This window comes from Athene cunicularia (assembly GCF_003259725.1).
Source record: "Athene cunicularia isolate RWA chromosome 3 unlocalized genomic scaffold, athCun1 chr3_part1, whole genome shotgun sequence".
Taxonomy (NCBI): domain Eukaryota; kingdom Metazoa; phylum Chordata; class Aves; order Strigiformes; family Strigidae; genus Athene; species Athene cunicularia.
Window position 1 is genome coordinate 10,117,849 of NW_020799097.1, and position 27,254 is coordinate 10,145,102.

The 27,254-nt window shown below is 41.9% G+C and overlaps 1 protein-coding gene across 1 annotated transcript in view; it reads left to right on the forward strand.

The window, feature by feature from the left end:
- Positions 1 to 27,254, forward strand: part of HS1BP3 (HCLS1 binding protein 3) — a 63,125-nt gene that overhangs the window by 9,014 nt on the left and 26,857 nt on the right. The window contains exons 2-4 of the mRNA XM_026846484.1: positions 5,734 to 5,899; positions 14,962 to 15,169; positions 18,161 to 18,383. Of these exons, the coding sequence (XP_026702285.1) occupies positions 5,734 to 5,899; positions 14,962 to 15,169; positions 18,161 to 18,383 (597 nt within the window). The remainder of the gene's footprint in view (positions 1 to 5,733; positions 5,900 to 14,961; positions 15,170 to 18,160; positions 18,384 to 27,254) is intronic.

Genomic DNA, 27,254 nt, shown 5'->3' on the forward strand with positions numbered 1-27,254 from the left:
ATGAGTGCCTGAGGAGGGGCTGCGGGGCAGGGGACGCTGAGGCGAGGCCGAGGTGGGCGGCGGGTTGCTGGTGCGTGGATTTGCCCCCCGGGACGCTTCGGAGTTAGGCGTCTCCTCGAGGTTTTTTGGCATTTCAGAGCTGGGAGAGATCAGTGTGGGTCTGGCCCGCCCGGTGTCACACCAGCCGTTTGGTCCTCTCCTCCTGTGGTAACTTGGGGCCGTTTCCCTTCCCCACGGACGGGACACTGCTGGGGACACAACGTGTGCTCCCACCCTCCGGAAACATCTTTTCCTTGTCAGTAGTTCGAAGAGGGTCAGAAGGAATTAAAATTTGTCCTGAAGCGTACACTGGCGTCTTTGACGCGCAGTGTTGTCCGTGCTTTTGGCTGACTCCCATTCCCGCTGTCTGCCAGGCCGCAGGGAACCCATCTGGCTTGAAGTTAGGCCAGCGATGGGCAAAATAAATTTATTCTGTTTTCCCACCTTCTTGAAACCATGCCCTAGGTGGGTGTAGAGGTGCTGTTTTCAGTTGCATTACGTTTTTTAAAACCTGTATTTTCCTAGGTGTGGTGATTGAACCCTCAAGAGAAATGCCTCAAGAAGAAAATGCCTGTAGCCATCTTTATAGAAAAACGATAAAGAGATATATATATAGTTATATATAATTTTTTTTACCCCCTCAAGATATTTGAGACCACATGAAAGCAGTTCCCTATCAGATGTGACATGAGAAACAAGTGTTGATTCAGCAAGGTCCTGACTCTCGCACCTACCTCCGAGGACATAAGTAGCAACTATTTCAATCACATTAACTTCAAAGCCATTATTTTAATCCTTAAATATTTGGCTGTATGAGAGCCTGACTTCCTTTGGAGCGGTGGCCTTGAACCTTCAAACATATCTTAACTTGCATACATGTTTTGTAGGACTGACTTTATATTAGATTTAGCCTTGGAAATGGAAATCTGAACACCTGGATTTATTTTACAGTCAATAGACTTTACCACTTGCAAATTGTCCCATGGATATTGGAATGCTTTCAGTAATAAAATTGAATATATATGTATGTGTGGGATTAAGGCTGTAGCAGGTGAATATATTATCTATCTTGTGAGATAAGATAGCTGTGTACTTGTGACCTTTTTCACTCTTTGTGCATACTGGTTTTGGGAATAGGATTCCTATCTGCTATGGTAATATAAATTAATAATCTGTATACTTGTAGTTGGACTATACAGAGAAACGGAAACATTTGGTGGCTAATTTGTGTCAGATATTTTGCATTTACTTAATGAATAAACTAGTTGTACAAGTTTTTTCTCCTTTTACTATGGCCTGGGCTGTTACAGTTTGGTCCCCTTTGGCCAGAGGTAGTTGGAGCTGCTGACAGGGGTGACTTTATTGAGGTCTGAAGTGCAGAGTCCACTCTCCTCACCACACAGACACTGGAATAAAGTTTGTCTGGTCACAGCACTTACCTCGCTTTCTTTGCTTTCTTGCTTGCAATGGCTATTTTCACCCCTCTCCCACCTTGGCCTTTCAGCATAGAAAGAAGATTAATTAAAGTGCAGAGCCTCTATATTACAGCACATCAAAAGACAGGAATGAAAAACTGTTGCTGTTCCATGAACTGTGGAAACTGCTCTGTTCAGCTGACCCTTATGTAGTCTCCCCTTCTTCTGTCCAGTGCCAATGCTGCATGATCTGATTGTGCAAGCACAGTGCTACTGGTATGAATTCTCTGTTACTGGTATGAATGGTCTCGTTGTATTCAGGTGAAGTGATTCATGTTAGGAGAATTAACCATGTGCCCAAGTCTCCCCTGAACTGTTGGTATTGTAGACAAAAGCGTAACTGAGAGATACACAAGCTAGATTTAAATAAGGAGTAGATGCAATAAACCTGTGTATCCAATTTAAACAACTAGCTTTCTCATTTTTCTTCTTTTTTAAAGCCACTACTGTAAAACTGATTGTGTTTGATGTGAAAAATCCAATGGAACTATATTCTGTTTTGGGATTTGTAGGTGATGCTTCCATTTGAATGACAATAACAGTATCAAAACACTGGGTCTTCTTATTTTGCAACTAAAGCATCACAAGAACAAGTGTGCACTTTGGATATTACACTGTAGCTGTCTCAGCCTCCCTGCTGATTTCTGTTCATTTAGAATCTATTTTATATTTTTAAAACCCACACAAAATTTTGCTATGGAGATAATAAGGGTAGATTTCCTGTAAGAGATGGTAATGAAGGTTGTCACAAGGCCAAAAGCAAACAAAAATGTAGTTATTCCCCCTCCCTCTAATGACTTTCCATTACAGTCATTTTAGTCCAGACTTTTAACAACTTTAAAAGAAAAACCTTGGGTATAGATAAGGTACTTACTAACTTCATGTCATTTTTAGAACTTTTTGATGCAGCAGCTCTTACAGTGAAATTGTTGTATTATCTCAGAACATCTGTATGCGGTTGGTGTTTTAAGCTAAATAAGGTCATTCAGGAAGGATGGTTTTGTGGTGGTTTTTCCTTTTATTTACATCAGGTGAAAAGCAGGTTAATTTGTCATTTATGCTCTGTGGTTGTGTTAACAGAAGTCAGTCACTCCTGAGTACCATCTGACAGACCTTTTTCTGTCAGTTGCAGTCACAACTTTTGAGGGAGTACACATCTGGAGAGCACTTCCTCTGCTGCAGGTATATTCTAAAAAAAATCCGGATTCAGCTGATTTTACTGACAGGTGTCCTTTGAGTCAGCATTTTGGCTGCCACTGAAGGAGACAACACTCCAGATAATGACTGTTACGGGTTCAACAGACTGATGTGTGAAGGCCAGGCACCTATGTATTTATACCTAAGCACTATTGATTCTGTGTTTAGAGCCCATCAGCGTGTAAGTAAGAACAAAATTTTGTTTCGTTAGTGTAAAGTAAGTCCTTGCCTGGCAGAAAATGAGAACAGAATCAGAGCAAACAGAATGGTGTTTAGGTACTTGGTATAAAATCTTGCTGATGGTAGAGCCGTTGTTACAGCCCTAACGTTTTAAATATGGGTTGTAAAGAGCTTGGGTACAAAATCTGGCCTATGCCCTTGTTTGTTGCTGTCTGATTTATAGAGAACTATTAAGATACTCTCTTTAAAAAGCTTTTTGTTAAGTTTTGCATTGGAGATTCAGATGTTGCCTTCTTGGGAAAGCTCAAGTTTCAAAAGAACTGGTCAAGTTTTGACATGATTAGAGGAGTCTTTTGAAACTTTTGTTTGAAAGTAGATTGTTTAAACCTCTTTAAAGTGTATTTTAAGCTTGTACACCTCATGTATCCTTAGGTGAAGGGCACATGTGTTAATGAATCTAAACTTCCTAAAGAAAGATGCAAGAATTCCTCAGGACACCTCTGCAATCCACAGGAAGTCCAGGGAGGATGGGACTTGGCATTCCCCATACGACTAAGTTTTTTTAAAAAAAAAGGCAGAAAAAATGTTTAATGAAAATAAAATTAATTTTTTTTAAACTGTCCCTTTTGATTTCATTAAAAAACATTTACTCACACATAGGAAAGATGCACTTGGGCACGTATGTAGAAGTATTCAGTGCTCTGAGTGATAAGCTTCCTGATTCTGGCAGAGTACTTGGTTCTAGTGACAGCAGTACTTGGTTCTAATGACAGCAGTAGCGAGTGTGCTGTGGCTTGGCGCAGGGGTAACTGTGGGGAAAGGATCGCTGATCAGTGCTGGTTTCCAGTCTATTGAAACAGACAGCTTATTTCATAAACATACTCTTCTCTTGTGCCCCAACAGTAGCTTCTTGGTATTACTCTTGATACATGAGCACTACAATACGATCGTGGTGTTCCTCTTGCTAAAATATCATAAATAATTCCTTGGGTGGAAATCCAGGGGCAAGGTGGCACCACGGTTCAGTGGATCTGAAGCTAGCAGGAGAAGAAAATGTGTTGAGTAAACTGCAGTAGCATCTCCCGTGTTGCATTTTCCTCCAGGAGGAGCCATGGGTGGTTCTGACTATTGTCAGCTCTCAGAGGTTAATGCTGTGATTCTTTAACTGATAACAAAAGGACAGGTAGTTTTGTTTCCAGTGGGTTTTTCTGTGGGAAAGCTGAGATGCTTTAGTGAAGTGCTAAGGCTTGGACAACCGGCCCAAGCCAGAGTTGACCTATAGATGAATCCTGTATGTTTTATACCTGAAAACCATTGTGCTAATAGGTATTGTACTAAGTTATAACAACGCATTTATGCTGATGTAAAAAAGTGCTAAAGCATTGAAATACTGCAGCCTGAACAACAGGCCCCAAGCGGAAGCTGCTAACTTAGTATGTAATCATTAACAAAGTATGTAAACTCGCTAGTGAGAGATGCAGCTTAGACAAAATATAATCAGGAGTGAGGCGAGAATGTATCCAACTTCCCTTGTTTAGCTTTGTTCAAGGCCGAGAACCCAAGTATCTGCCTTGTTAGAAACTCCCTTGGTCTCCCAGTCGAGCCCTGGCCAGGTTTGTGTGGAATCCAACAGGAGAATGAAACCAGCAATTTTCCACTCAAAACACGGGTGCCAGCTATTCTGGCCTGTCAATCTCTGGTATATAAGGTTGGGCCCGTTTGCAGCCACTTTGGCAGCCTCACCTACGGGTGGACGCACACGTAGGATTTTCCCCTTGCCGGGACAGGCTCTGCAAACCCTCGCTGTAACCAGGGCTGCCCAGCCACTGCGGGGCTGAGTGATGGTAACATATGCAAGTGGTGATGGATCTTTCTTAATCACTATTCTCTCTCTCCTGGAGTAATGATTTAATGCATTAGCCTGTATTTTCCTGTTTATTGCTTTAAGTACACTATTCTGCTTTTTCTCACTGCATGTTTTCTGTATTACACTGTTACATCACTTGGTTATTACTGGTAAAATACAGCTACTCTTTTCACTCTGGTGTCTGAGTTTAGTTGGTATCATTAATCAGCAAAACATTTAGCTACTGTACCCTTTCTGCTATTTGGCAACAAGGCTGTCAGTCAAAACCAGAAGGCAGCTCCAAGAGATCATGTACACCTTTAACTTCCTCAGTCCTGGGAGGCGTTTTCCCCAAGGACTTCCACAGATGGAAACTGTGTGGCTGGCCCAACAGTCTGCTCCAGCAACTTCTCATTTTTATTTCAGGCTTTAATCTGGTTCCCTGGTTGGCTCTTAACAAACCTCAGCTTGTCCTTGTAGTCCAGCAAGCTCTTTCTTCCTTTGGTGGCCCCTTTCAGCTGTTGTCTCTGTCATTCCTGGGGCTGTCCTAAAGCAAAGGACAGGTGGATAGGACTTGGTAGTGAAAAACCTTTGCTTCAAAACATGCTGTGATGAGAGATCATGGGATCTTCGCATCTGCCTTGCTGGTTAGGACAGCACTTTCACCTCCCATCAGTGAAGTCCTGTTCTGAATGAACAGGATTCTTCCCATATTCTCTTCCCAGAATTGCTAAGTTCCTGGCATTTTGTCTGCAGTAGCCAGTGGCAGGTGCTTTGGAACAGGACATAGGAAGCAGGCCATGTCCAAGTTTGTACTGTTTCAGAGCTGGGGTTGTGCTACCTACCCCAGCCATGTCAGGGTAAGGTCTATCTGTTGTCCTGCTAAGATGGGAGTCTTTGCACTGACTTTCTTGAGCTTTGAACTGGATCCTTGGAAAGGGTCAGTTAAAAGCCTTTGTACCAGTGCCTGAACTCTGCATGTATTTTCTTCCCTAGGCAAATTCAGAATACGCACACGGGGCTGGATTTGTCAGTACCAGAATACCAGGAAATCCGTGGGAAGATGATGTCTGGCCATGTGGAGTATCACATTGTCGTCGTTACCCGACTGGCTGCCTTCAAATCAGCAAAGCACAAGCCTGAAGATGTAGTTCAATTTATGGTAAATGTTTAATCAGTGCTGTGTTAGTGATCACTTTCTTAATCAGCTTTGATTATTTTGGTTTTGATGTAGCCGATACTTTGTCGTCACAGCCTCCCTGGGTCAAGGTCCTTGGTAGGACAACACAGTCTGTACCATTTCTGCAGTAGGAGTATTATACATATATTAATTGAACATTTTATTCCAGGAACTCAAAGCAACAGTGATTGTTGTTGTTGCCTTTAAAGCTTTTTGCATTATGGGTCAAGAAATGGAAATCAATTAAGGTTTTTCTAAGTCCTGCAGCAAGTTTAGTTTCTCTGATACATGTATCAGCACTAGGACTTGGAACATAAACATTAAATACATATATAATAGTTTACTTGAATGGGGAACGAATCATATGGGGCAATAATAGGTATTTAACTTTGCAGCAGGTTAGCCTTGAGCTATTAGCTTTGACATGGGTTTTAAAATCCTTAGTTAGAGTGTTTTACAAGGAAGTGTCTGTGTAAAACATTATTGAGTTGGATTGTATTTTTCATGATACCTGTAAAGGTTTGAAAACATAGCATGTGAGATTAATTTCACCTTTTGTAAGTCATCTGTAGCATGGACATGGCCACTTGAGCTGTCTCACCTGGGACTGTCTGCTGGAAAAAGGTGTATTTAGGGTACATTTCATTTGATCTGCCTTAGCTGTCTGCTCAACCACTCCCAAGAAGTGCGTTTCTCTGTCCGTTGACTATAAAGGGACTCTAAGGGGATGCACCCTGTTGCATGCTGTGAACTTCTGCTCTTTCCAGATGTGCTGGGGATAACTGTAATGTCAGTGTGTGTGTGTGGTTACCTGGTAGACTGTTAGCCCTAGTGTAACTAGTGGTCAATGGAAGATAGCTGATAAATGGGTATTTACACAGTCTGATTTGCAGATAAAGCCACAATGTTGTGAAGATGTGCATGGAGAGAAGATCTTATACATTTATTGCACTCCTTACGTTGTATGTAACTTTATGGTAGAAGCAGTAATGCTGGCATAAGAGACTGTTTTGTTCTCCCTCCGTGTCCCTGACTGCTTGTTCTCACTCTTGCAGTGTTTCCTTCTGTGCACCAGTGTCATGTGGCTATTCTGTAATGTCAGCTGAGGAACTGGTCCTAGCTAAAAATGGGTATTAGGCATTTTGTTATTTAGTACTAATTTACACCTGTTTCTTGAACCTGCAAGTTGCACAGCCCCATTAAGGTTTGTTTTAGGACGGAGGAAGGGCCAGACATGAGCAGATAAGAGAAGAGGATATGGAATTACTTTTTTTACTGCAGCAGTCCTGCTTATATTATATTATATTTCTATGCAGCTCTGTGCAAGAAAGAACCTGACTAAACCTGAGGTCTTAAACTGGGCTACTGTCATCTAACATTTTACTTCACTTAAGAAAAAGTAGATAAAACCAGCTTGTCTATAAAGTGGAGAAAGAGACTTCCTACTGTGTCCCCCCTGCCTACTGAGATTGTTCCTGTGTCCACTCTTCTCAGGTGAAATGAACCTTTCTGATTTCTTCTCTGATCAGACCTGACTTTTCATTCTTCATGAAGAAGAAAACTGGTGTAGTCTGATGGGAGTAACACTTTTCTCATCAGATACTTTTTTTTCATCTGACTAAGTCTGGTGTCTGTAGTTTGGTGTGTTAGAGAAATTTAAAACTGAGAGTTGGGAGGTTGGAGCATGGATGCTTTGCATCGATTCATTCCAATGAGCCTTTTCTGTACATATTACTGGAAGGAGCAGAGGGATTACACCTGTCCTAGCTTTTCTCTCTCTAAATTTGGTATTTTATTCTAAGTCTGTCCCTGCTTTTATGGTCAATGGGGAGAAGGGAATGAGGTGACTCACCCTCTGGAAATGCCTCTCTTCTTTGACTGTAAAGGGAAAGCATTCTACATTTTAGACAGCTGGGATGGAGGGCTTCAACTCTAAGATGAAGTGCTTAAGGCTCAATTTGAGTTTCACACAACTCACTGTCTATACCACTGGAAGCGCCCTGGGATTTTCTGCCTAGCTTTCAGAAGGTTGTGGGTCTCCCATACGTCCTGTGCAATATTTGCTGGCTCCACACAAGCCCCTTGGATACCCCAAAACATTTTCGATGGCATGAGATGCCTGTCTTTAGGCAGAACAGTCTGCTCTGCCTTTGCTGTGAGTTTCTAAGCTCCTACCCCGGTCAGTGCAGTGCTATTGAGAAGAATATAGCTGAGCATCTATGGTGTGGGGGAATCCACTTTGTGTAACATCCTGGTACTATCTGAGAAACCCTGAGTTATCCTGGTTGTCTGCACAGGGCTGGCAGATGTGTCACGGGGCATAAAGGCATCAGCACTGCCCTGGAACAGAGTGAGGTAAGATACAGTACACCATTCGAGGTACCACTTGCTGTCTGTGTTCAGGTGAGCTGAGTTTCAGTCACTTCTTTTCAAAATGTAGTGACTCTTAACTGAGTGTCATGAGAGCTGAGACACCTCCTGCACGTTGGCAGTTGTCTTAGCCTGGAGGCAAGTCCCAACCCTGTTGTACCAGCACAGACCAGAACCATGACCCTTTCTCAAGAACTGCCACCCTTCCCCAGGGAGTTTGCAGGTGAGGTGTAAGAGAACCAGGTGGCTGGGGAACAGCAAAGAAGAATGAGGTTACGTTGGTCAGCAGATCTAACACATCAAATTTTTATCTCGAGGTGGAGTGAGATGAGACATCTGAAGGAGGAAAAAGAAACAGCTGTGTGCCTGTTCTGCCTTCCCGAGTATGGGAGCAGGGTGAGAGAGGGAACATATTTTTTTTGCTGTTGAAATTATCAAATTTGAGAGGCTGGAGGAAGGAGCCAATGCCACAGTGCTGAGATGACACAAGTAGGTTAGAGAAGATGGGTAGGTGTGATAGGATTTTCATTGGTTCTGGATACATTCATCCAGTTTTGCCTACCTCCAAAGCCAGGTCTGTGTTTTGAGACTTTCTTTTGAGTCTTTCTTCCTCCTTCGTCTCTTTCATGAAATAACAGCTACATTGATTTCCTCGTGTAGCTGTTCTTCCACCTGCTTCCAGTTGAAGTGTCTGCCCTCCACACTCTCGTGCCCTAGGTGGCAGCAGTGAAACTGGCTTTCTGTGCATTAGGCTGTGAACAACTGCAAGGCAGCGATGTGACTGAGCAGCATTTAGTGCTCAAATAGCTTCTCTGTATCCCCTGGAAAAAGATGGTCAGCAGGACAGACGCATCCTCTAAGCTAGCCGTGATCTCTGGGCTGCGATTTAGACCACAGTGGACCAAGGTTAAGGTCCTATGACCAAAACCAGATGAACAGCAAAAGGATACTTCACATCTGACCTGTGGAGCTACTAGCCTTTACTCTGGGTCTAAACAATCCAGAGTTCCCTGTTCCCAAGCCTTAATGAGACTGTGCAAAATCAGTATCAGAGTGTTTCTAATTGAAACGTTTGTGAAGCATTAACAGAAGAAGAAATTAACTTCTGTGATGATCTAAATTATTAAAAACTGGAGGGATTTTTTAATTTTAAAAGTGCCATTTGTAAAATAGGGCAAATGGGTTGTAGAACTGCTTAACCTTGAGGTTGTATTTGGTAATTGAAGGAAAAGTCAGCTGTGTTTATTTCAAATACTCTTGCCCTATTGAAAGAGTGAAACTACTTTTATCTTTGGTACTGCTGCAAAGGTATATTTAATTATTGCCTGTAGATCTGCCATTTTCTGTGAGAAGGAGAAAAGACTTTGTTTTTCTTAAATGCATTTCTTCTAGCCACACCTTAGCTTTTTTAGCAATTAACTTCTCTCTTCCCAGCCTTATTAAAAATCCACCCAGCCGATAGTGCCTTCTCTTTCTATCTGCACCCAGTTTAACTCTTCTTTTTTACAAGTTGTATTAGTTAGTGAAGTTCTTTCTTTTTCAAAGTTGAACAAATAACTACTGGTGTTTGACAGGCACAGCACATTTTTGGGAGGTATTTACTATAGAACTGGCTTCCTCTCATAAAATGAGAGGAGCATAAGTACGTGGTGTTCATCTATGCGTATTCATCTATGTTTCCATCATTGCCTGTTTGCGTATGTTGGCCTTCTTGCTGTGGGCCTCAAAATCTGTGTGTTGGAGCTGCTGTTTCCTGACCCTACAGGTGTGTTGTAAAGATAAATTCCTTCATATTATAACCTCTGTTATGTGAGAGAGGGAAAAAAAAAACAAACAAAAACCTGAAAAACTCTGTTCAGTGTAGCAATAGGTTCAGGAGCCGTTAAGAATTCATGTTGATTGAAAAGAAGTGTTAGAGTGCTTGCTCTTCTGCTGGGCAAAACAGATGGGGAGAACAGCATGTGGTCATGTAATTAAAATCTACTATAATGCATACCCACGAGGTCACCAAGCAACATTAATTCTGGTATGGCTTGAATTGGGAGTGTACAAGTGACAACTTGGTTTGTGCTGTCTGCGAGAAGGGGTGGTTTTGGTTCCTGTATCCAAAGTTAGTGGTTGTTTTAAAGGACAATGCTGCTATATATCCATTTTCTGACAGTGTTAAGAAGTGAGCTTTGTAAAAAGAAAGTCATAGTAGCCATATGTTTTTCACAAAATACTATAAAATCAAGAGTGCTCTTCACTAGCCTGCATAGGTTGGCCAAAGGTCTTGAGTTAGCTCTGAGAGCTCCATTTCATTGAAATCCTTGCAGTGGATATGAAGCATATGAAGATAAGTTTGAGGTTGAAATGGGACATTAAAAGGAGCATTAAAAGGAAAGGAGGCATTAAATCTTATTAATACTGAGTGGGATCAAATTCCCTATGCACATCGGAGAGTCCCAGGCTCATATCCTACAGGCATTCTGGTGTGTGTACTTTCATGCATGAGGTTCTCGTGAAGAAGGGGCAAGGCACATGCATGAGATTTGAGGGATTAGCAGCAAACTTCAGACTTTCACTTTGAACTTCCCGGTGGTTTGCTTAACCTTCTAGCCATATTTGATCATATTCAACTTACTTATTTGTTCCTGGTGCAAAAATTACTCAACCCATCCCTGTCTCTTTAAGTTCTACGTTAGATGTTAATTGTTACAGGCAAATAAGGTCCTGACCTGGCAAATATGCACATGCTTTGCCATATTTGCATGATTATCTCTTTTGAAGTGAAGTAGATTGAGCCTTTGATATGGTGACTTGACAGAACTCCTTGAAGTGCGTGCACTCAGGCTGACTTACAGGTGGTGGGGTTTTACCTCCACAGCATTCACAGAGTTCAGTCAGAGACATGGAGGGGGAGAGGATAATTGCAGGATCAAGGCCTAGAGGAATTACAGCCAGCAGGACAAAAATATGTGAATATTAATTAAATGGAACTTTGTTTACTTAATAGGATTAATAAAATGCCTTTTAGAACAGCATTTATTTTTTTTATCCTGACATTTTGGGCCATAGGATCCATCAGTTATTTTCAAAGGGTTGTGAGTGGTAACCAGAAAAAGCAAGATTTAATTTTGTTACATGCTGATACACCTTTCTCCTGGAAAATTGTCAGAGGATATCATATTGAAAGGGTCCAAAGTTGTCATGGCAGAGCAGTGCTTCCTGACTGGAAAGGTATAAGAATGCTCTGCATGATGCATGGGTCTCAACCTGAGAAAAGACACTCTGTGAGACCTGGCCGGGGCTCTGTGAGGCCCCTGTGTTGCCTCTGTGCTGCTGCATCCAGCTCTGGGATCCCATGTACAAGCAGGAAGTTAACCTGGTGGAGCAGGTCCAAAGGAGGGGCACAAAAATGGTCACGGGGCTGGAATGCCTCTCCTGTCAAGCAAGCCTGAGAGAGTTGGGGTTGTTCATCCTGGAGAAGAAAAGGCTCAGGAGAGACCTTGTTGCAGCTTTTCAGTATATAAAAGGAATTTAGGAGAAAGATGGAGAGAGTTTTTACCAGGGCAACAGTTTTAAACTGAAAGAGGGTAAATACAGATTAGACATAAGGAAGAAATCTACAGTGAGGGTGGTGAGGCAGTAGAACAGGTTTCCCAGAGAAGCTGTGGCTGCCCCCTCCCTGGCAGTGTTCCAGGCCAGGTTGGACGGGGTCTTGAGCAACCCGGTGTAGTGGAAGGTGTCCCTGCCCATGGCAGGGGGGTTGGATCTTTAAAGGTCCCTTTCAACACAAACCATTCTGTGATTCTAAATGCAGCACTCTGAGATTGTTGGACTCAGCCGGTCTTAACTGCTGCATTTCCAGCACCAAAACCAAGGTAAAGATGGCAGTAGTGCTGAGCAAAGGTGTAGAGGAGCCAGTAGCAGCCAGGATTTGTGGCAGAGGGGCAGCAGGCAAAGAGCCTCAGCTGTCAGGGGCTTGGAAGGGCCACGCTTGGGTTTAGATAAGCAAGGAATAGTTTAGGCTGGAGGTTTAACATCTTGCCTGTGTGGTCGGTTATCCCAGCAGAGGGCATCCCCACACTGCTGGATGTTAGCTTGCATGGTGTGCTGCAGGCTTTTGGGTAGCATTAGTATGCTTTGGGTAGGGTGTTATCACACTTTGTATGCTGTGTCGCGTGTTACGGTTGGTGTTGTTGTTCAGAGCCCACGCAGATTCACAAAGGCTCAATTAGTGATAGGATGCGAGGGTGTGCATCTACTTTAGGTTCAATGGTGTAATTAGACATAAATTGAGATTTATGAATAATTTACAGAGTTTGATAGAGGAGGAATGAAAATTAAGTGGGGAAAGAAATAAGCTTGTGTGTCTCAGTTCAGTGTTACTTTTTGAGTATTTTAAAGCTGTTTTGGCATAGTCTTGTTCATTGACTTGTCTTGTAATGCCTTCAGACATTAATTTGTTATTTATAAGTGAAATTAATTAGATGTTAAACATTTTTCACAAGTCAGACTTGTTTTGGGTTGTTGGTTGTTATTGTTTTTTTTTTGTGGGGTGGGAGGTAATACCGTTTATTCTTTTGGAAAAGTACCAGTGAATTCCTCGCTGCACTTACATTTATGCTTACATAGTATTTTTGGGAGGGGCTCTGGTATCATACCCTGTTCAGAGTGCTACTGGGACCTAGCAAACTAGAAATGTACAACAATTCAGAAATTCCAGAATTGCCTTCCTCTCTTTGGGGTATCTTTTGGAGGATTGGCTTAATCCGGGAACATCTTTTTATTGCTATCACTTTAGTGCTTGACTGCTGAATTGCATGTCAGATCCTGTGTGTGGAGCACAGTGGTGCTCACACTTACCTGTGTTGCTTATAACAGACAAGTCAAAAATTCTTGGATTTCATTCCTCTGTCGACTTGGGTTTGGTTTTGTACTTCAGAGCTTTCTTACAGAGCTGCTTGCCATTTGTACTGGTCACTGAACCCCGTAGTGAACATTGTACAGCTGAAAAGCAAATATTTTTCAAATCAGCTAGCTTGGTTGATAATTACTGCAAAAGGCAGGGAAGCATGAATGCTAAAGTTATTGCTCTTTATGCCTGCATCTAATTTAGTAAACGAGTCAAGGTGTGTCTGTTAATGTCAGGACCTGTTCTCTGGCCTGGAGGGCAGCTAGCACAATCTGGCTGCATCTGTAGTATGAAACTTTCTTACCATCTGCAGTGGGCATCGGTACCCAAACTGGCTACTGCATGGTCTCTCTGCCAGGCTAAATTTTGGGCTGAAAATTTATCTGGGGAAATACTAGTTGCCCAGAGTCAAAACTGTGCTGGACATTGTCAGGTTACAGTAGATGCTCTAAAGTTCCTAATAGACACTTTCAGGTTCCAGTGAAGATGCCTGATACTGTTTAGCTTGCTAGTATGGATGCAGTTTATGGATTCTGGGTTAATCTGTAACTTGTTTCCCTTCTATGCTCTTTATTGGGTTGACTTCATTTTATCACTATGTTGGTGGAAGAACTCTGCCTTCTTCCATCCAAAGATGTGGTTCTTGAGTCTGTCTTTCATGTTGCAGTATTAGAATTCACTCCACTAGAGCTCACCAACATGTGTTACAGAAGGATAAGAGCTGGACCATATTAGAGGATCTATGCCACACGCACTCCACTAGCACTAGTTTTTTGGATTGTTCTTTTAAATCTAACTTTGTATTCATTGAAACACATTCATAGATTATGGGGCCATGGAGGGCCATGATGAATATATTGTCTGTGTAATACCACAGCTGCAGAGCATGAGAGTCACTCTTCATTGTGCCTGTAATGTCACTTTGAGAAAGTGTTTTGTTTGTGTGTGGGTTTTGTGTGCTGATTTTTGAAGATACTAAATTCAAAATTTAATGTGGCATAGAAACCACACCATTTCTAACCAGCATTCCCATGGTTATTGCTTTCCTTGTAATATCTTGGGCCTTATTTCTCTGCAGGCTTCCTGTCTTTGTCTGCAGGAGAAATTACTCCATTCACTGTTGGCATCTTCTCCCTGTATGACAACCTGTAGGCCATGGCCAAGTTGCTGGTTTTTATTTTCTCATGGATAAACTGAATAGTGAGGGGTCAGCTGAGGTCTTTGCCCTTTGGTTTCTGTATTAGATGCTCTGCAGGGCAGAAAATGTGCCATTTTTTTAGGCCTTAACAGCCAGAGGGGCACTGAAGCCCGTCAGGTCTGAGAAATGGGTCTTCTGGCTCAGTGAAAAGATTTGGGCTGCTTTCTCCATCAGATGCTTATCTGGCTGGGCTTCTCTTCCCTCCCATCTCTTGGGGCTGGACATCATATAGCTCTTTTCTAGTGGACAAGGATTTTTGCTGTCAGAGACAAATAATCTGGAGCAGTGACCTTTGCAGTATTTCATTAGTTGATGAGTTGAAGAAATGGACACTGGCTATCTGGCAATGAACTTCAATACCATTAGAGAGTGGATTTTAATAACAGAACCAGAAGACCAGCAACAATGCTTGGGCATTCACTGTGTAGATAACAGGCTTTTACTATGTAAAGCTCCTTGGTAATACATGTTTTTCCACTTCAGTTTCTAGGGTTAATGTTTCACAGCGCTTAAACGGCTGCTTTGCTGCTCGTGTCTCCCCTGTAAAGAAACTTACCCAGGTGGCATGTTTCACTGCAGGTTTCCAAGAAGTACAGCGAGATAGAGGAGCTCTACCAGAGACTGGCAGCACGTTATCCTCAGACTTCTCTTCCGCTATTGCCTAGAAAAGTTCTCTTTGTGGGGGAATCTGACATCTGTGAACGAAGAGCTATGTTCAATGATATCATGAAATTCATCTCAAAAGATGAGGATCTAGCAACGAGTCCTGAATTACTGGAATTTTTAGGTAACTAAAAGATGTGAGTGTCCCCTCTCCCATGAATGTGCTTGCTAAAAGTGTTATTAAGTTATTGACTCAGGTAGTCAAAAACTAGAGAATGCCAGAATAAAGGCTGTCACTGAAAATATACTCTTGTGCATCTACAGTGCTGCATAATCATGTTTGCTAGTGTTTTCCCCTCTTCTGAGTGGCCACATGCCTCATTCAGAAGTGTTGATACCACAGTGCTTGCTTTGAAGATATCTATCCCACCATCTCTGATTTACCTTAGGCATATACCTAAGCTGTGGTTCAGAACATGTAAATTTAGAAGTCTAAATAATCATACACTGTCAGTGGAGAGATGGACCCTAAAGGGCAGTGCAGGGTCTCCCTTAGTGATCAGCCATTCCATGTTTTGACTGGTTTTTATTCCTAATAAAATTGTTAGGACTTGCTGAAAAGGGTCCTAAAGCAAATTATTGATCCTGAAAAAGATTTGAATAAAAGACAGATTCTTTATTAGTTAAACCCATTCTCAGGCCTCTTTTTTTTTTTTTTTTTAATTTTCCTTAGTCTTATGTCCACTTCTTGTTGCCTCTTCCAGGGATTCATATAGTTCCTTTCTTATGTTCCTTGGGCATAGCAGGGAGTCACTGAATGAATGGAACAGATGGGCTCTCTGTTCTTAATTCAGCTGAGAGCTGCTGAGCAGGGAATACTCCAGCCTGGTGCTGTGCAGGATTCTCAGTGTAGCGTTAGTTTTAAGGAAGTGAAGTTCCAAGGTGCTAGCAAGTCACCATGTGTGAACAGCTGATTTTGCAAAAGTGTCAAGTGTGGCCGGATTAGAAGTTCTGTGAGACTGACAGCTTCCTAAAGTCAAAGGGGCCAAAATTGCATAATAATAGGCAAAATCCTTTTGCTAATAAGGTTTTGGAGTGTTCTGTGGTTTTGGTTTTTTGTTTTTTTTTTTTTCCCCTGGCAGTGTTCTCTTGAAAGTAGACCCCTTGCACTGGGAATTCAGAAATCATGTTGATTAACCTTTGCATGCTGATTAACCTAACCATGGTGCACATGTCTACAGCTGAATTAGTCTGCACTGTCTTTATACTGTGGACAGGTTTGGTGCCAGTCATGTGACCTGTTCATCGAAATCTACCTCAGAATAATATAATTCTCACCCTACCAAACCAGGCGGAATTCAGTACATACACTGCAGATCTTCAAGCTACTTTTTTACACATTCCGTACAGCTGCTGGAGACATGGTTAATATATTCAGGGGAGTTTAGGGAGAACCAACATGGTAAAACACAGATGTCTGAGGTGGGGTAGGATAAGCAGCATCCTAACATTCACTGCCTACCCCAGCCAACACTTTCTTGCCTATAAGCGGAGCATACAACCACATGCCCAGTGTAGACTCCCACATGTAATCAATGAAGTCTGTCCTGGGTGATTTGGCAGATGCAAGCATGAAAAACTGGGTGACATGAGTCTCCCATGCCATGTTAGTTTAACTGTCAAAAGGATGAAACCATGAATTTTATCCATCATGGTTTTCAGCAGCCCACATTTAGCTATTCTCATTATTTTACATTGTTTCCTGAGCAACCAGAGACTCCACAACTCCCTCTTCACTCTCTTGGGTTTTGCATATAACAAGTATGGTAAGAAGTCGTGGTCAAAGTGCATGTTTCATTTGCTGAATTTGCTCAATTGGATGGATCTTGCATACTGAAGGTAGTTAGAACTTCAGGCTTAATTTCTGATTGTAAATTGAAGAGCTACTGTGGCACCTTTTGCATGCTGTCCAATGCTCTAATTTTAGCCCAAATGAATTAAATTAGTAACAAAAAGAGGACTTTATCTCAAATAGCTATGTGAGTTAGCTACCTACATCTAAGCATAGTATTTACAGCTTCTCTGTAGCCAGTGGAGAGAAACAGGCTCTTCAGAGGGAAAATCCCATCTCAGACAACTTTTATTTGGATGAGATGAATCATCATGTGGAAATTCTGTTGTTTCTATTAGCTATAGAAGGAACATAAATAAGCAGATTAGGCATGTGCTGCTGTATTTCAGGTAAAGTTCATTTTCTCTGTCTTTCTCAACTGCTTTAAATCAGTAAACAGAGCAGACATACAATGACACATCACTGGATAGAAGGGACAGTCAGGAATCAGAATCATAGAATGGTTTGGACTGGAAGGGACCTTAAATATCATCCATTTCCAACCCCCCTGCCCCACCAGCCCAGGTTGCTCAAAGCCCCGTCCAACCTGGCCTTGAACACTGCCAGGGAGGGGGCAGCCACAGCTTCTCTGGGCAGCCTGTGCCAGTGTCTCACCACACTCACAGTGATGAAGTTCTTCCTTATATCTGATCTAAATCTACCGTCTTTCAGTTTAAAGCTATTACCCCTCGTCTTATCACTACATTGTAAAAAGACCATCCTCATCTTTCCTGTAGGCCCCCTTTAAGTACTGGGAGGCCATTCTAAGGTCTTCCTGGAGTCTTCTCCAGGCTGAACAACCCAAACTCTCTCAGTCTTCACAAGGAAGGTGCTGCAGCTCCTTGATCATCTTTGTGGCCTCCTCTGGACTTGCTGCAACAGGTCTGTGTCCTTCTTATGTTGGGGGCCCCAGAGCTGGACACAGTACTCCAGGTGGGGTCTCACGAGGATGAAGTAGAAGGGGAGAATTATCTCCCTTGACCTGCTGGTCACGCTTCTTTTGAAGCTTTCTGGGCTGCAAGCGCACATCGCCGTATCATGTTGAGCCTCTTGTTAGCCAGTACCCACAAGTCCTTCTCAGGGCTGCTCTCAATCCATTCTCCTCCCATCGTGTATTTGTGTTTGGGATTGCCCTGACCCATCTGCATGTTGAAAGATTTTCACAAAAGCTGCTCATGTCCTTCATTCCCCGAACAAAACCACCAGGAACAGGTGCAAGGTATCAAATAAAACGTAGTTGTTATCCTATGTACTCAGTTTTGCACCCATTATTGTATTTTGCAGGAACAAAATCTACTAGTACCATTGACTTCAAGGTTAAAAACATTCCTGATGACAAAGAGAAAGAAGATGAAGAAAATGAGGCACTGGATTTTTTCAAAGAGGAGAAGGCACCTGACTTAATCTCACAGCTTTCATCAGCGGAAAATGCCAAAAAAGGGGAGAAAAAAGAAGAGCAAGAGGAGGAAGAAGAGGAAGAAGATTTAGACCCTCTTGGTATAATCAGGTATGGCTGGTAGTGCAATTGTTATTTAGTTTTTAGTCTAGTTTTCTTAAAAAATAAGGCTGTTTTATGTCAGTGTCCCCTGATCCCAACATTTTTTAACATTGGCCACTTTCAGCTGAATTTCACAGAGGAGGAGAGGCCTCTGACTCGGTAGAGGGAAGAGACTTTGTAGTGGCTTTTTAATGCATTCCTCAGGAAATCCAGCTGACAGAGGGACGTTGTGAATGCCTTGATAACAGTCTCAGCCACAGCAGGGGCTTTATTACACACTGCAGGGTCCCACCACAAAGCATAAAGCCACCAGGGTTCACTGGATGTGCCATTCTGGAGTACACTGGTGTTCACAGTGTCTGGAACTGCTTTTGAGCTCATTTGTGTTTACAAGGAGGTAAAGTTATAGCAGTGTAAAGACCAAAAGAGCCAACATTTCAATTGGAATGTTCACAAATAGGCTTTTCTTTCCTTATTCCTTTATCTGAAGGGAATGTCACATGCTAAAACGTCACTACAGCATAAGCCATAACTTCTTGAGAAACAATAATTGAATCAAAGCTTGCTGATGTTAGTGTCTGGGTTTGCTTACCTGTCTAATAATTTTCAGACAGTTATTTTCTTCACTTCAAGATGGAATTTCTCACTTAATTCCAAAAAGCATTTCTAACTGTTGAAGCCTGGAAGCAAATTTAGTTTCTCAGTGGCTGGGATCATGAGTAGTGACTACTTTTTTTAGAGTGTCTCAGACTTTAGATGCCTGAGTAGAAAAGACTTGGCTGTTCTTGATCTTCAGTAAGCACTGACTGACTCAACTCAATTGTTTTAGCCACCCACAGTCACCAGCCATTACTGAATATTCTTTGTCTTGTACCCAGACAGTGCGTTCAGAATGCTTCTTCATAGCAATAGGCAGTAAGTGATAGTAACAAGCCAGAGCCCTCTCTTGGTGTTTCCCGATTACCTTGAATCATTTCCAAGGGGATCATTCACTCCAGGCTTTAAACCGGAGTCTCCCACACTAAGTCGGGTCAACTACAATGATTAATACTGGAAGTGCCGTTTGGACTTTGCTCCTGCTATTGTAATCATATGTAATTGTTGATGTCCAGATATTGTCCTTCTTACTTGAAGTATTTAATCCTTTACATATCAGCAGAAAACTTTAAATATTATTCTTTTGACAAAGCACATGCTTAATTACTCAGCATCAAAATTACTTATTTTAAAAAAGTTAAGTAACTATTTACAATGAGAATTTAGATAAAGCAGTACTTCCCACAAAATGGTCCTTAGTTGGTAGGTTTATAAAAGAAGCTCTCCTTTTTTGGATAGGAAAATGATCTATCGGGTTAGCAAATGCAATGTTGTATTTTCCAACTTACAACAAGTAGAAGCTGTGAAGAACTTGCTGTGCCAAAACAAGCAAGAAGTTTGCTTTTCTGCTCTGCACAGTTTGACATAGCATTTGAAAGTTGATTATTTTGGTCTTTTAATGCATCGAAGGATGACAAGATCTGGTATTTAATCCCCACTTAGTTTATTGTTTTCATTCCTTTTGAGAACAGATTTCTTACTGACTCAGAATAACTTAATTTGTATAAGAAGTATGGTCTTGACTGGTACAGAGCTGCAGCATGACATGTTATGCAGTCAGATGTTTTTCACTCTAAACCAATGGTTGTCTGTCTATAAAAATAAATCTCCATATGTATTTATTATTATTCTTGTAAATCTCACATGTACAGTGTCAAGGCAGAAATGTAAAAGTGGAAATGAGAATCCTGAATCTGATTTCATATTGTCTCTATTTTCCTGTAACTCACCTTGCTTCCATGGAAGATATTTTCAATTCACATGAATGGAGATCAGATCAGACATAAGCATCATATCCCAGGTTTGTGCCATCTAGTTACAGGTGTCTAGGTCAGAGGCCAAAGGCAGGAGCTTAGCTGTCAGTGGATGGCCATTTTTTGGATGACCATTTAAGGGTGTCTTCTGTGCCCATTAAAATGTTAGGTGCTTACATGCTTTTAAAGAGGGAGCTTGCAGGCCTCAGCTTTAGTCCTTCAAACTTGAAGTTACTTTGGGATGGGAATGAATAAAAAAGGAGGTGATGCAGGCTGAATAAACATGCTTAGTAGTAAACTGCCCCCTAATGCCTAGTAAATTCAGGTTAAAAAAAAAAATCCACAATCCCTTCCCCTGTGAAAAACCTTTGAAAAGATGTAAAGTCAGCACTGAAACAAGCCAGTCCATTCCAAGCAGTATCAGTGGCCAGGGTGCTTTGAGCAGCAGAGCTCTGACCTAAATTGAATCATGTGTTTGGCATAATCTTACAGGTTTTTTTCTTTCTGGATGAGGATGAAACTGCTCCAGTAGCACAGGCCTCCATATGTTGTCAGCACGCTTCATTTGGTAACAACTTTTCCTCCTGGGCCAAAAGGCTGTGATTTGGATTTGGCCCAGCACTGCTGCTGTGCTGTTTGAACCACCAGATATCCAGTTAAATATACTGGCCTTAGGGGTAAAATGCTAAACTAGGGTCTTTTTTTTCTTGGTTTTGTATTGGTGGTGATCATCCAGGTGGAAAGTTGTAATGGTCTGGTTCCTTTTGTCTGGAGGAGACACCCTAGTTGTGCTGATTCTCTTCCTAGCATTCAAGGCTGTGTTTGAGTTGCTCTTTCATGTCTGGTGGGAAACTCACTTGCCTATTCTGCTCTTCAGCTTTTGTAGGTATAAATGATGGTCTACAAACTTTGTGTTTCTCTACTGCATGATTCTCATGCCCAAAAGCTTTCTTTCTGTGTTAACAGGGTGATCTTGGGCCATGTCTGGGATTCTGAACAACAGAAAGATTGTTTTTTTTCCTTGTACAAATCAGAGACATTTCAAAAACTGTTATACATATTTCTAATTAAGTTTTTAGCTTTTAAAACCCCTCCTCCTTTATTTTTTTTTTCCCAGGCCTGGTTCTTTCAAGAATAAAATGTGCTCAAAATTAGGTTACATTTGTGGGGTGCAGTGTTGAAATTCTTTTGAAATATGTTTGTGAGGGGTGTACTTTGTCCTCTTCATCTACTGCCCTTGTTGGTAGTTTGGAGTATTGTTATTACAGTGTATTGTCACCAGTTACTCTGCGAGTTCTCCTGGACATTTGTAGAAATCTTTTCAGCTTTGAACGGAGTATGCAGGTTCTGTAAGAACAGGCACTCTTAATACAGAGTAAGATAGTCCTTTGACATCAGCGGTGCATCAGGGAATTAATACTCACTTTTTAGTACTCAGTACTAAATCTGTTAGTACTCACTTTTGTAGCAGTGGCACATTTCTAGCTCTGTTTAATTTTTGACAGTGTAAGCATACAGTGACTTGTAAGTCACATGGTTCTCATAGCCAAACTATTTTTTTTAAAGTTAGCATCTTTTTTCTTTTTTCTTTTTCTTTTTCTTTTTTTTTCTGGTAAGCCACGATCATTAGAATATCCCTTTGTTAAAATGTTTTAATTCCTTTATAAATGGGAAATCAGATACGTCTTTTACTCCACATTGTAGGAACTTTATTAGGTATTTTGACTTATCTTTGTCTCTGTTGTTCTTCTTAAAATGAGAGCAGTACCGCTCTTTATGTCTCTTCTCTAAATCCATCTATCTCAACATTTGCAGATACATATTTTTAAGTGCTTAGTAGGGTACCATGGTGCTTTGACCATATACCTAGGTTTTTAGAGGTGCAGTATCTTTTAACACTGCTGTCTTTTAAAGGATTTTCCTCATAAGTTGTGAAATAGTACTGTGTGGCTAGTCATAATTGCAATAATTCTCCAGCTGGAATGCCATGAGGAATGAAAGATGCAAGAATACTAGATCTGAAAGAGGCTGATCCTCTAAAGGGACAGGCATGGAAGACAGCCACAAGATGGAGGAGCTATTCACCCACAGCTAGGATATTCTTGATGATACTGCTGAAAATTCTGCAATGGAAAAAAGGTGTAATTTGCCAGTGGTTTGAAAGATTTGCATGGAGTGAAAAGAGCTGTGTGAAGCAGGAATCTGCAGCAGCATCAATGCTAGTCAGCTCAGCTGTGCCAGGGGCACATTGGCTGAGGATGACTGGGCAGTATCTGACCATGTCTATACCATTTTACATTCTCCTGTTCTCCCAGTTAGGTTTGCTACATCCAGAATGCCCACTGGAAATGGCTGCTGGCCTTGTGCTGCCTCCTGGGCTGTGATTAGGATGCTTTAGGAGAAGGCAGTTTGTCCCATGCCAGGGGAGTACCAGGGACTGTCCTAACAGGCAAATTGTTGAACTGAGCTCCTCTGCTCAGGCCCAGGGTATGAAGGAATTACTAAAAAAAGTGGTATGACCATGAGCTCTCTCTGCCCACAGGGGTTAGCTTTCTGCCTGCTGCTGTGTTTGCTCCCAGTCTGCCCTGAGGGTTCCTTAAGGGTTTGCTTTCTTTAGGGAACTCAGGCAACCTGTTGTGTATTTTTTCAATTGATCCAAGCAGGACCAAGTTAGGCATTTCTAGCTCTGAACCTTATAACAATTTAAAAAGCACATCACAGTAACTGAATTGGGTTTTGTCTTCTCCCTCTGTGGATGAACTATGCAGTTTTATTGTTTGTAAGTTGAAGCCAAGAGCTTTAGCATCTCTATTCTCTTACTCTGTAGTTAAAACAACTGAATTTAGCACTTGTGTTCAGTTTACTCCAATATACCTGAGACAGCAGCAGATTAAAATGACTCAGAACCAGCTCCTCTGAACAAAGCAGCAATGATTTTGCAGAAGGAGCATGATTGCTTCATGGGTTAAAGCATGCAGTAGCCCTTTCAGTGCATGCATTTCTTCAGCTGCAATTAACTTCTGAGGTAATATTTGTTTACCAGCTTGGGAAAACCCACCTTTTCCTGTGCTTTCTTTTCTGTCTTCATCAGCTCTCCACAGCCCTCGCAGACGCCTCTCCTCCACATGCAGTTCCCTCCCTTCCGTCCTTTTTCCTTTGCCTCCCTAAATCTTTCAGTAACAGCATATCTTCCCCAAGCCTTAGGTCTGTCCTGGCAAACTGCAGAGCCCAGAGGTGGGTGTTCCCCAGGCAAGAGCTCTTTTGTCTCCTCATGTGTTCTGGAGAGTTTCTGTCTCCACTGTCTACCTTTGCTATTGTTTCAAAGGATTTCCCCTTGTGGGTTCTCCTCATCCAAATTTGTACCTTTCCAGTGGAATAAAGACACGTGGGTAGGTGGAAGCTTTACATCTGTTGTGTTTAAACACGGATACAGCTAAGTCCTGACAATAGTTAGGAAGGGATGGGGCTGGTGAGGGCTGACCTTTTGGGGCCCTGCTGCCAAAATTTTTTAAAACCTTGTTGTCTCTGGGGTCAAGCTCAATCACCCCTGGTGCCAGAGGTTTGCCATTAATGGGTTTAGTTGGTAAGGAGATTATTAAAAGACTCAGGACCTTTTCCGGCTGCAGATGAAATGCGTGATGGATCTGAGCAACAGCAGCCAGCCCTGGCCTTGCCAGAGCCCTGCAGAGTCAAGCTGGCTGCAGGAGGAGGTAGGCTGGCACACAGGAAGGACAACAGTTGTTTCTGGGTTGCGTCCTACACCTTCATGTCTCCCAGCACCCTAATGGCAGCCAGGCTAGAGTTTGGCTCCTGAGCTGTTCATCCCAGTGCTTCCTTTCCTTTTCTTCCCTGTTGTAGCAGAAGAGCCTAGGATGGCATCAACCTTTTGTCTTTAGGGGAGAAATGAGTGGCAACATTTGTTCTTGCTTCCTCTGCCAGAAACCTTGGCCTGCTGAAAATGGCTGACAAAGAGGCAGAAGTTGGCTTAAGGGGAGCCCTGCATTTAGCATATTTCCAAGTGGTTTTATTGATGGAGGTCCCAGAGCTGTAATAGGTGAGGACAGTGTGCTTGCCAGTGGATTTGCACATCCAAGGAAGAGAATTTCTGCAGGCTGGAGCGGTGTCATGGCACAGCTGCTGTCTGCTGGACAGATGGTCTGGACCAAACTTGTCAAAATGTGTATTCAGCTGCTGTGCCTTCTGGTCCTTGGTTGGCAGAGTTCTACTCCTGCCACTCCTCAGGATACTACTCCTTAGGCATCCTCCTCCTCCTCAGCGACTCATAAATTCACAACTGCCTTTTGGTCTAGCCAGGTACGTGCATAACTTCCCCTCTGAATCCAGTAGGATTCATACACAGCAGTAGAAACACTTGTCTGTCTGTCCTGATCAGCTGCGAGAGAATCAAGGTGACAAAACATCAAACAAGAGAGAAGATACAGCTTATTTTTTCTTTAATGCAATTCAGATAGTTAAAACAATGAACAAAAAAAAAAAGAAAGAGCAAGCTTTGTTTTCCTAGCAGTGTGTGTATCTGTGTTCACAGCTGTGAAGCATTCTGAGATTTAAACAGGCAGATCTTTTATTTTCTGTCTGTTGTTGAGTCACAAGCTTAGGTTGCAAGGCATGCTCGACCATCGCTTTGCCAAGTGACAGAAATAGTTGTCGCAATTCCAATCCAGCTGCTGTCAGGTTGGCGACTTGCATAATCCCTGTAAACAACCATGTTGGTCTTTTACTGAAACATTTCTGACAGTTGAAATTTTTCTGAAAACCAAGGACATAGTCTGGTACAGTATTCTTTCTCATCAAAGAGAGGAAAAAGAAGAAAAGGTAGCCCAAAGTCTGTCTTACCCATCCAGTTAAAGGATGAGCCTCACTTAATTTTCATAAATTGTCTTCTCTCAATCCTTTTGAGGGGCAACATTATAGTCTACCTTGGAGTTGTTTTAACTGTGTGGCTAGGGAGTAAAGCAGGATGGCAGGGATGCTCTCCTTGCAGGAACTCAGTCCCTCCAGTTTGTTTATTATGTACTTTTTTATGTTTATAGGTGCTTTGCAAGTATTGTTTTTCCATGCAACAGGTTTTCCTTTCTCTTCTGCCTCCAATCCCCTCTCCTGAGCACAGCTTCTCACATGTTTGTTTACTGTAAATCTTGTTGTCTCCTCACAGATGGAAGGTTGAGGGTGATTGAAAGAAAACAATGTAAAATTGAGTACTGAAATAGCTATTGAATCTTACAGAATCATCCATATTCATTCTATGTTGTGTCTTCTGAGTGGAAGAAACATATTCTCTTGGAATATGTTTTCCTTAGGAGAACTCTGCCAAGGCCTGTGTGGCTTCAAGTGGTGGAACTGAAAACCCTTTCTAGCTGTTCCTTCCAACCAGGGGAATCAAGTTGGATGTGTGAAGGACTCAGCCCTCTTCTGTCATTGCTGTTCTGTGGTAGTGTTAACTGAATGCAAGTGTACTCAGGAAAATTGAGATTTTCTGGTACTTCTGGGCTTGTAGTTGGCATGTTACATCCATAAGCACTCCTTCAGGAGAACATATTTGACAGGTGATTGCAAAAACCCCTCTGCTGTGTCCACTGCTTGGCACTCAGAAAGAGCTGTAGCTTGGGATCAGAGCTAGGGTACTCAGGCTGTCAGATGTTTTCAGAGAAGTAGATGCATAATTTACAGATCTAAAGCTGGCTCTGCTGTGTTTTCTTTTATTCTGGAAATAGTCACTTTCCTGACCTAAGGAAAACTTGTGAGAGTCCTTCCCTGTGCCAGCATTGTCCTTATCTGCATTCATATTTCCTGGTCTAATGTTGGATTTTTGGTTCCATAAGATTATGCAGTCATTATTTCCCCAGATTTTATGTTGCATGTTGAAGTAATTGCCTGGGTTAAACTTCAGTGCTAAGTTTCTGTCATGGCTGGCTTGAGTGATTCCAGTACTTACACAGCTGGAACATGAGGATCCTTTGGGAAGGAGTGTAAGTAATTATTTTAATGTGCTTCATTTTCTTTCTGATTAGAACACTGACTATACTTTAATGGGTTTTATAAATAGTAAATCTGTGTTTATACCACCATCCTAGACCCAGAGGACTTCAAATAACTGTAGTCTGTGCAGTGTTACAGCTGTGTATGCTATCCAGCAGTATTTTCAAGCAGAACACAAATGTAACTACACCTGGGGTAAAATGCAGCAAGGACTTAATAGCTTAGTGCAACACTTCACTGCAGCATCAGACAGTAAGTGAAGAACATGTAATTCAACTGGAAATGGAGGGAGAGTTGCACTGATGTAAATATAAATACCCAGCTTGAAATTTGACCAGCTTGCTGAAGTAGATATGTCTGCTTTTAAGAAAGATGTCATGGGATTTTTAATGGATCTCATTCATTGTTTACAATGTATTAAAGCAGTAAAACTTACCACACTTTTCTGTATATAGAAGAATTGTAGAGCCATGTCAGGGAACTGGAATGAAATACCACTGCCACTAGCTGGCACCAGCTTTCAAATAATTCCCTTAGTCTTTTGAGTGAACTCTCAGCTTTTGCTTTTCCCATCCTGTTTTAACAGCAATATGCAGTCATTTGTAGCAGTGCAGAACTTAACAGTGATGAAGGCATGCAGAAGCTGCCTTGAGCCATTCTGCAGGCATACTAAGCAAGTCCTTACTTAACTGAGACAGGTTCATAGAAGGCAGGAGATCCTTTAGAAGGGGTACAGGATAAATTTACAACTCCACAGAATCAAAAGTGTCTATTTTTTTTTTACTTCTGCTTTGGAAGAGGATTGAACATGATGTAATTGGGCAGATTTAAACATGTTTTGTTTCATGGACTTTACAATAATAGGATGACTCAAGTCCTTAATTAGAATAAAAAAGCATTACCTCATCGATTAGCCTGCTCCTTTCACCAAGGCACGGGAAATCTTTAATCGACGGATGCAGGGAACTGTTCGTAGATGAGACAGACTGCTAATAAGGGACGGATTCAGATCTACCCTGTTGTGTTTCTGTTC